Source organism: Crotalus tigris, unplaced genomic scaffold (genome assembly GCF_016545835.1).
Source record: "Crotalus tigris isolate CLP2741 ecotype Arizona unplaced genomic scaffold, ASM1654583v1 scf7180000019759.570773, whole genome shotgun sequence".
Taxonomy (NCBI): domain Eukaryota; kingdom Metazoa; phylum Chordata; class Lepidosauria; order Squamata; family Viperidae; genus Crotalus; species Crotalus tigris.
This window is the reverse complement of record NW_024097699.1, coordinates 206,806-217,159: the sequence shown is the minus strand read 5'-3', so window position 1 is coordinate 217,159 and position 10,354 is coordinate 206,806. Positions and strand designations below refer to the sequence as shown.

General features: G+C 36.5%; 1 protein-coding gene across 1 annotated transcript; it reads left to right on the top strand.

The window, feature by feature from the left end:
- The first annotated feature begins 777 nt into the window (after positions 1-777).
- On the top strand, positions 778-10,015 carry PSMB1 (proteasome 20S subunit beta 1). Its single transcript, XM_039364435.1, has 6 exons — positions 778-951; positions 2,444-2,551; positions 4,508-4,589; positions 5,410-5,539; positions 6,944-7,050; positions 8,235-10,015. Exons 1-6 carry the CDS (start codon positions 845-847, stop codon positions 8,418-8,420), a joined length of 720 nt encoding a protein of 239 aa, XP_039220369.1. The 5' UTR covers positions 778-844; the 3' UTR covers positions 8,421-10,015.
- Positions 10,016-10,354: the final 339 nt, after the last annotated feature.

Here is a 10,354-nt window from a genome sequence, read left to right as displayed (position 1 = left end):
GCTTTTCATAATTATTTTTATACAATTTTACATTAGAAGCAGATAATGTAACCCCCAAATATTTTACCTTATCAACGATTTCAAAGTCTGTTAAATTAACTAAAGCCTGTACCAAAAAAATACTTTTGAGATTCTTAGAACAGTGTTTCTCAACCTTGGCAGCTGGAAAATGTGTGTACTTCAACCCGGAGAATTCCCCAACCAGTAAATGATGGCTGTGGAATTCTGGGAGTTGAAGTACACATAGCTTAAACTTGCCGAGGTTGAGAAACGCTGTCACAGAACATAGTACAATATGGTTGGAAGGGACTTTGGAGGTTTTCTAGTCTAGCCCTCTTTGCCCTGATCTCTATCCTGGAAGGATATTGCATCGTTTTTAATTCACAAGTCAACCGTTGCTGGAAACATTGGAAGCGATTCCTAGCTGCGTGCTCTTCCTTTTCCAAAAATACTCTCTTCCCTAATTATGCTCAAAGTTTACCCAGGCTGACCCCGTCTCCCTAAACCGTGATCCTTGACAACTTTCAGCCAGCAAGATCTCCGGAGAGTACCAGTTGCCCAAAGTGTTCACACTAGCATCCAACCGCGCTTTAGCCACGCCATGCATGTTGTACAAACCCAGTTCTCACGGGACTTGCCTAGCGTTAGAAATTCCGCATCTCGGCGGATCTTCTCCCCCCACCTCGTGCCCCTGAGCTTTTTCATATCCCGTCTTGTCAGAGGGGGCGCTGTGATGAGTGAGGACGATCGGAGCCGGGTGGCAACATTAGCCGCTTCCGCTTCCGCTTCCACCATCTTGCCGTGAGACAGCAGCAAGCAGGGAACTGGTGGATTTGGAGCAACGATGCTGTCGGCCGCTAGCTACGTTGAGCCTGTATTCGGATTGCCCAGAGAAATTAGAGAGAGCTCTGCGGTGCAACGTCGCTTCTCTCCGTATACTTTCAATGGCGGGTAAGTGCTTCGTTTGTTGTGCGCTGGTGTTTTTCTTTGGCGCTTCCTCTCCCTTTAGTCCAGTGTTTCTCAACCTTGGCAACTGGAAGAGGTATGGACTTCAACTCCCAGAATTTCCCAGCCAGCATAGCTGGCTGGGGAATTCTGGGAGTTGAAGTCCATACCTCTTCCAGTTGCCAAGATTGAGAAACACTGCTTTAGTCTGATCCTGCCTTTCAGCAAAGCTTCTCCGAGTGAGGTTAGTTTCTTTTTCTCGCCCTGCCCCCTCATCCCCCTGTGCAGTAGGAGAATGTGCAATTCTGTTTTTCTTCAAGCTCTTGTTTCTTTCATAACTTAAAACTCGTCTGTAAATCCCTTAAAGGCCTGGATGTGATTTCTAACTAAATGTATATAAAGGGTGGTAAAACTTAGTAAGATCATTACAGCCACAAAGGCCATACTTTGACTTTAGAAGCAGCAGCAGAGCATAACAATGTGGATTTAGTGATGCATTAAATATAGAGATTCTTCCAAAGGCAACCCAGAAATTTAAGCAAGGCTGAATTACCAGTAGCAACCGGTTGAAATTATCTTGTGCCAGGGCTATAGTTCAGGATTGATTTTCTAAACCCAGTGCAACGTGTTGCTTTTGACTTACAAATTCCTAAATAGTTAGTACTCTCCAAGAGAAGTTTCCTTGGCATAAATATTAATGCACAAAGCAAGAGTGTACAGTAATTTCTGTTTGCCTTTTGGAAACTGACTAAGCAATACTCAATGGACATGCTAACTCCTGGTCCTGAAATGTTATTTACAGCAGATTTTATTTGCTTCAGATGTCACTTTCAGTTTCCTTATATACTGCTACTTGTTTGATTCTTTATCCAGCTTATTTAGGGACCTTTTAAATATAGTAAATATTAAACGTAAAATTCAAAAGAAAGGCAACTGTTTTCCTTAAAAGCTTGTCGTCTTATTGCTTTCTATAATTTTTAAATGTGGATAAAAAGAGATTAGGGAAAACTTCCAAGTAAATAGCATCTAAACTAAAAAGAGGGTAAAAAGAGCCTCCATCCATGCATACTTAAGGTAAATTGGAAGAATGGTTTCCTGCCAATTTGAGGTGGGAATTTTATTCTATTTAACTTTGCCATTTTAAGGCAAAGTTAAATAGAATGAATGTTGGAGAACTTCCATAATGTTTCTAAAAAGTAAACTTCTTGAGACAACTCTCTTCTCCCAGCCCATATTGTGTCCCTATGTATCATCAGTGGAAAGTGCTGTTTCGGCTCCCCATAGCTATTGAACCCCGACTGATGCCACACATTTTTACATTTTATGGGTGTGAGCAACTGAGTATAATTCTTACCTTTAAAAAAAAAAAAGTCTAAAGGGCACAAGTAAAACTAAAATGCTGATATGGAAGGTTCCACAGTAAATGTAAATGAACAAAGGCTAAACAATTACAAAAAAAAGATCAATTCTTTCTCTCTCTCTTTTTTAACCCCTTCAGGACCATATTGGCAATTGCTGGTGAAGACTTTGTTGTTGTCGCTTCAGACACCCGACTGAGTGAAGACTATGCAATTCATAGCCGGGACAGCCCTAAATGTTACAAGCTGTAAGTTTGTTCCAGGCTTAGTGATATTTGGAACATACTCATAAAAAACATTTATTTTGATTTATCTATAAAATTTATTGGCCACTCATCACAGGATAACTCTGGGCAGCGTAAAAATGTATTTATACAGTACATTAAAACATAAAGCCAAATATTAGAATCTGGTGACATGTAGGGAGGGTGGGGGTGGAGGGAGAGAGTTGGGATCTGTTGTTATTTGATCAACCACCTCGGCTGTGTTGTTCCCCTGTTGGGACCCCAAATCAACTGGCAGAGCCAATCCTGAAGCGCTTATGAAAGGATAGGAGGGTTGGGGCCAACCTCCCATGGGAGGAGGCAAGATTTTCCAAAGAAGCAACAGCAGAAAAGGCCCTTCTTTTGGATATCACTAGCCAGAACGGGACCCACAGCATATCTCCTTTGCCAGCACAAGTGTGTCGGGCCAATCCCAGTGGGGTGAGACAGGCCCTCAGTAGCCTGGATCCATGCCAGGAAGGGCTTTAAAGGTGATCACCATTCTGCAGCAGCTGTAGCTTCTGGATGCTCTTCAAGGGTAGCCCCATATAGAGTGCATTACAATAGCCCAATCATGCTATGACCAGGGACTGAATGACTGAGTGTAATCTATGTTTTAATTACTAAAACTGTGTTAAAACAATCTGTTCTGTTATATACTTCTTTTTTAATTTATCTATTAAATAGAACAACAGTTGCATTATCAAAAGACTTAGCCTGTTCTTAATATTTGTACTAAGATAATACATTTTTCAGTTGCTCTAGATAGTGTATTCTTTTATCAGAGGGCTTGAGAACTACAGGTTTCAACACCCTGCACGTCCAGTATTGCATATCAAAAAGATTGTGAAATGTGCACTGATGATGTTACCTAGTTTGGTAATGAAACATCTGCAATAAAACAACCAAGCTCAGAGAGCACCAAGGACCCCACAGTTCAACCCGGAGCTACAAATATTCTTTTCTGATGTAGTTTTTTTTTTTTTTTTTGCTCCATCCTGGGCAAAAGTGAGCACATGTAGCTTTTTATTGTTATGTGTGCTCACTTTAAAGTGTAACAATGATAAAAAATTCATTCACTCAGGATAAGTTTTCCTCTGATTTAATTTCATTTGGAAAAGTAAAATGCTTCACTATAAGTAAATGAAATATTTAGCTTGGGGGAAGGAAAATGTATCTTAATAACTTCAGTATTTGCCAGTGTTGTAGAGTAGTAGTGCACTAGTTTAAGTCTAGCATAAGAGGTACCTTGGGTAATATTCCCATACAGCCATGAATTTTAGTATCACTCATTGTCTTTCAGTCTAAAACGGAAAAGGTTGATGGATTTAGACCAGTGTTTCTTAAACTCAGCAACTTTAAGATGAACGTTAACTGGCTGATGGGCTGGGGAATTTTGGAAGTTGAAGTTACTGAGGTTGAGAAACATTGGTTTAAATCATTTCCCAGTTTGGCTTGGGTGACTGCTAGTTCAAATCCATTAGACTGTGCTTGAAGATTAACTACATAAGGAGTTTTGAAATCTGTTAATTTTGATTAGGATGTGCCCTTTGAAAATTTACCCTGTTTTTCTTCTGTTGGTTGAGATAGTCATTATAAGTAACAGTGTAAATGTTTGAAGAAAAAACAGATCTAAAACCCCTTGAATTTACAAAAATAGCATTGTGTTTCTTGTACTGTTTGGTGAATAATTCATAATTGTTGGATGTGGAAGGGACCGGGGAGAGAGGGTGTTTCACATGCATATAAACAATGAGGCTTTTGTAACTTCCCTGAAATCAGTTCCTTAGTATATTTGGCACTTGTTGAAAGTGTTATTTTCTATATTTGACATAGATTACTGCAGTGTTGAAAGAAGTATATATAAAATAACCCTAGGAGAATACATTGTTGTAGTGTGTCAAGATTACTTACAATCTTATCAATACTATGTTTGTACAGGACAGATACAACAGTTATTGGCTGCAGTGGATTTCATGGAGACTGTCTTACCCTTACTAAAATCCTCGAAGCAAGATTGAAAGTAGGTTATTGTATATGACTTAGTATTGAAATTGTACTCAATTGTTACATTAATTTGATATGTTGACACTTAAATCCCCTTTTCCTCTTTATACACATAATAAATTCAGTGTTTAATTTGTGCTTGCTCAGGTTGTTACATAAGTATTTTTACAACTTTTTCTGCTAAGTGCTATTTTACTTATAATTTGCATCACAGGAAGCTCTAAAAAACAGAAAATACTCAAAATAAATGTCCAAGGTTTCTTACTGTTCTTTTCTTTACAAGCTTCATCTTTTATATTTTTGTAAACTGTCTGGTTTTATTATTCTTTAAACTGTTGGAATATCATTTCAAAGTGACACGTAGCATTCAAATGAATATGCCTGTTTAAGGAAGTTGCTAAGATATATTTCACTTGTACAGTGTTAAAAGATAATGCAAGTCACAACATGAATTTACTTCATTTTCTCTTTACCATTAATCTCAGTTGTATAAATGAGATATAGGAAACATCTAATAATGAGTGATTGTGGCTGTTAAAAAAGCTTATTGCAAACTTGTATATAAGAGCTGAATTTGTACCAAAAGTAGAAGTACCGTGCTAACCTATTTTTGTAGCAGAAGAGGAAAATTAATCTTCTGTAATATGATAAGTAAATTATCAGCCTAATTTATTTTTTTCATTAACAAATTCTGATTTATTTTTCTTGGCTAGAGCAAATGAGTCCTGTTTTATTTTGATATGTTTTTTCAGTAGATATCTGCTTGCTTGGAAATTCATGTTAGGGACAATTTCAGCAAGAACATTTTGCTTACCTCTGTTGTAAATATATTCCAGATGTACAAGCATTCCAATAATAAGATCATGAGTTCAGGAGCAATTGCAGCCATGCTTTCTACAATCCTGTACTCGCGACGCTTCTTCCCTTATTATGTTTACAACATAATTGGTGGATTGGATGAGGAAGGTAAGTTCCATTTGGATTCCTGTAAATGTGTTAAGGAGATCACTTGCCCAGAGATATTGGACAATAGCTTTGACTGGGAAAATAAAGCAGTTCTTATAATATGATTCTGAAGTTACTGTTTAAAAAGTAAAAGCTTTCTGATGTAGACTGTATTTTTAATACGAATATAGCAATATGTTTAGCACACATACTAATATAAAGATTATTTAAATTGATTGTAGTGGCTTACAAAATATAATATTAAATTAAAACAATGAAAAACATAAAACAAGGTGGTCCTGGTTAAAAACAGTCATTAAAATAACACGACAGCTTCACCTCTCCAAACATGTAATTCCCAGGATAGTAATTGCGTATTTATAAATGTGTGAATTTTTAGTAGAGCATGTGGTTTCACTGTAATAGTTTTCTGTTGTATGAATCACAGTTGGGTGGTTAAAATGCAATCCTCTGGTACTTAAACAGCCTGTGATGTTCATTTGTACTTATTCCATAGGTGGAATTAAACTCTATGGAATTTAAAAGGGGAAAAAATCAATATCTTTGGATATTTCTGTTCAGTTCACAAAAAGAAGGAGTTTCTAGTTTTCTTGAAGAGAATTTCATCTTACTAGAAATAAATACAGTTCACACAAACAAAATATGAGATCAAAAGATGAACATGCAATAGGTTAGCATAGCTGGCTTTTCTCGCCTGATTAAAAACTTCCAAAGTTTGAAGAACTCCATGGAGTGTCATGCCCTGCACAACAGGCCCAAAGGAGAACACTGAACAAAGATTTCCATTTGAATTGTTATACATTCACAAGAATAGATGCAGAATTTTCTTTCTATAGGTATGATGATTCTTCATTGTAACCAGTTTATTATTTTGTAAACAAGAAAATCTAGAGTTTGCACAAGATCTAAAATAACAGGTAGAAATATTTAATATTTATCGTTAAATTGTAAGCACCTAGTGTGCTCTTAACTATTGTTATGAGTCTTTGATTTTAAAAATTCAGGGAAGATCAATCATTGTGATCTAATGTGTTAAGAAAACAAACAAACAATCTCTTATTGTTTTATTTTCTCCATTTAGCAGTATAAATTCTGTGAGACAAAAAGCATGTGGGAACTTTACCTGATACAGACTTTACATTATACTTTTACATAGTGTTAAATTTTTATTTAGTCCCTGATTTGTATGCCTGCCTTTTTCGCAAGTTAGTGATCATATCTGTGCAGTTTTGTTATACCTGATTAACAGGTATACCTGTTAAAAGTGCAGGGTTAAATTAAAGTTCTGTTTAAACTAAAATTCTGTTTAGGAAATGCAAATCTTTGGTTTGTTATACTGTACTTAACTGTCAAGTTCCTTGTTCCAGCATGTGACATTCCTATACACCTATTTTACTTTTCTAGGGAAAGGTGCAGTATACAGTTTTGATCCAGTAGGATCTTACCAGAGAGATAGTTTCAAAGCTGGTGGATCAGCTAGTGCTATGCTGCAACCTCTGCTGGACAATCAGGTAAGTGTTCTTCCATTGTTGTGCATCTATTAATGCAGCGATGTTTGGTCCCTTAACTCTTTCTAAAATATTATTTGGGAGCCATCAAAATAATTTTTCAGAAGATGAAAGAATCCATCACCCTAAGCCAGGGTTTCTCAACCTTGACAATTTTAAGGCATATGGACTTCAATTCCCAGAATTCCACAGCCAGCAGTGCTGGCTGTGGAATTCTAGGAGTTGAAGTCCACATGTCTTAAAATTGTCAAGGTTGAGAAACACTGCCCTAAGCCATAATGTGGTTTATTCGGCACTTTAAACCATAATGTGGTTTGTTCATTTTGGATTATATATTGTGAAAAATAGTAGAAATAAGAAAGATAAATTCTAACCACTGACATTTTATTCCACTCTGCTTATGGCAGTTAAAAATGAGCCTATAAGCCTAGATTGAATAGTTTTACACAACCTGGTTTTTCTTTCTCAACTACTAGCTTTAGGTTTTGTTAAGATATTTAAAATTTAATAGCTGGAGCAGTGAAGGATTGGTCAATGAATAAGAGCACACAATTATAGCTTATTGGTTGAAGAGAACTGGCCACTGCATGAGGGAATCTGAACTGTGATTGATTACTGTGAGTGTAAAGGGGGAGTTTCTTGTTTCCCCGCTTTTTTCCTCTGTGTGCCTTGTGTGCTCTCTGATTTATCTCATGATGTTCCTGCTGTGTTGATTTACCTGACGATGCTCCTGTTTACCTACCTTGTTTACTCTAAATATATTTATTTATATAAAATTGATTCTTGTCAGCGTCTCTGACTCCATTTGGACCCCAGCTGTGCAATTCCCTGATAGGTTCTCTTTGAATAAGTGAGAGGGGAATCATTTCTGCAGGGTCGTTTGGTAGAATGTGTGTGTGTTCCTACAAAACTGCTACAGTCTAATGAACTGTGTTAAGCGAAGAATGAAGCAACTTCATTCTCTTAATACAACTCATTGATCTGAATGCTACTTTTATTTAAATGATAAGAACACCTTCGCTTTTGCAGGATGTTGATTTGCTACCTTCAGATGATAGTTATATTAATGCATCTGAACAGGTGAAATTATTATAATGTAATGCTGAATCGTTGCTGTTGTAATCAACACAATAGATTTGTTCTACCAAGCTATAAACTATTTAAAATGTTTTTTTTATCTTTAAAAGGTTGGCCTCAAGAACATGCAGGGTGTGAAACAATTGCCTTTGTCCTTGGAAAAGGCTTTGCAGCTGGTAAAGGATGTCTTCATTTCTGCTGCAGAAAGAGATGTTTATACAGGAGATGCACTAAAGATCTGCGTTATCACAAAAGATGGAATTAAAGAAGAAAGCTTTCCATTGAGAAGAGATTAATCACTGCACCATTCAGTTAAAATGCTTGGTCTCTAACAGTCATTTTTATGCAGATTGTTTACAGGTAGCATGTTAACATCTGATAAATTAAAATAAGGGGAAAAATTGATGCTTCATGCTTAATGTTTCATGACATGTTCTACAAATAGAATTTGGGTTATGTGACCTCAGCTTATGGAGAGAATCTATTCATTTGTACAATCTAAAAGTTTATTATTTGAATCAGGATACAAAGAATTTCTTAAACATCCCAGGGTTCATTCCTTTCCATTTCTATAGGCAAGCTGATTGGGGATTCTGGAAATTTCAACATTTCTAGAAGTTACATTGCCTAAAAGTAGCCATGTGAATGAAGTTAAATGCATATCTATATATAATATGCATTTAAAAAAAATGAAATAGTAGCAGCTGAGGAACTGACATTTCTTGGTACCAATTATAAAAAAAAAAAAGATGGACGATGTGTAATTTTCCTGTCAGCATTATACAGTAGAAGTGAGGATTTTTTTTTTTTTAACTGCCTTGCTAAAGTCCTGGAATTCCCTACCGGGCTTCTAATTAAGTACTAGCTTCTAAGCATAGATACCAACCATATGATGCCACATAGCATAAATGCAATATATGTTAATGTATTTGATTGGCTCAAAATATATTTTAACATCTCTAATACACATGTCCTTCCCATGAAATATCTTCTAGGCACATGGGCAAGATTTAAAAAAAATGTTTCCCCCCCCCTAAGGTTAATTATTTAAACATTGTTTACTAATGTTTAGTTAAAAAGTTCAGCAACAGTGACACGGGTGTCTGCAGAAAAACCAAGGTTTTGTCAAAGTGAAGAAACTTGTATAATGTCATCATAAAACAAGTTCCATCCCTTACATACTTGAAAGCTAGTGATGAAGCAAGGAAGGAAGGAGTAGACTTTGCATTGTGATACTGCAGTGTGTATTTCTTCATTTGCTTTTCTTCCTCCGCTTCTCAGATTTCCATGTACAGTGTTATGTATCTCACTCACTCTGGCTTGGAAATTGTTTCAAAATATTTTGTGCAAGTTATCAGCAAACTTCTGATTATGAGATTAAGGTGCTTGACACCTTTGGTAATCTATTAAGGACTGTAGATATAAGCAACCTGCTGTTGGCTAATTGCAGCTAAACAATGCATGGCCATGGCTGCAACTTGGCAATAAAGGTCATGTGTACAGAAGAACTCCATATTAAGTCTCCAGCATCTCCAGAACAAAACTGGACAAATGGTCTGAGTGCCATCACTCATCAGTGTTGATAATACTGGGCTAGATTAGGGTGGGCAACTATGACAACACTGCAACCTGTGGACTTTAACTCCCAGAATTTCTGAGCCTACATGCGTAAAGTTACCATAGTTGGTCACCACTGGGCTAGATCGTTCTTTATTTAACAGGAAGAATGTCTTGTATATATTTGCTTTTGTAAGTACAATATGAATGGAATTCAGGTATCTTTTACCTAGAACTTCAACTTACATTCTTCTATGATACTGTACATGAAAGCAGAGAGTAAGATCTGTGCCTCTGTAAAGAGGTGGTTCTTTCATTAAAATTGGAAACTAGACTTCTGTTCTAAAAAGATGGCTCATCTGAAGCTAGATAATTGATTTAAAATGCCATGTGGCATGGCAGTTTCACTTATTCACCTGGAATGGTGAAAGTGCACTCATTTTTATGTACTAAAATCAGTAAAAGAGGTAGTCTGTGAGTAGTTTTTATACATTGGTATATTTCAAGACCGTGATGAAAAAAACTCATTTTTTTTTCTTTCGTTATATATGACAGATGAGAAAATGCTACATTCCCCATATTCTTTGACTTGTTTAAAGGCCTTGTGTTACTATTCAAGGACAATGCTTTTCTACCAAAGGGTTTGGCAAAGCTCTTGCATTAGTGACCATTA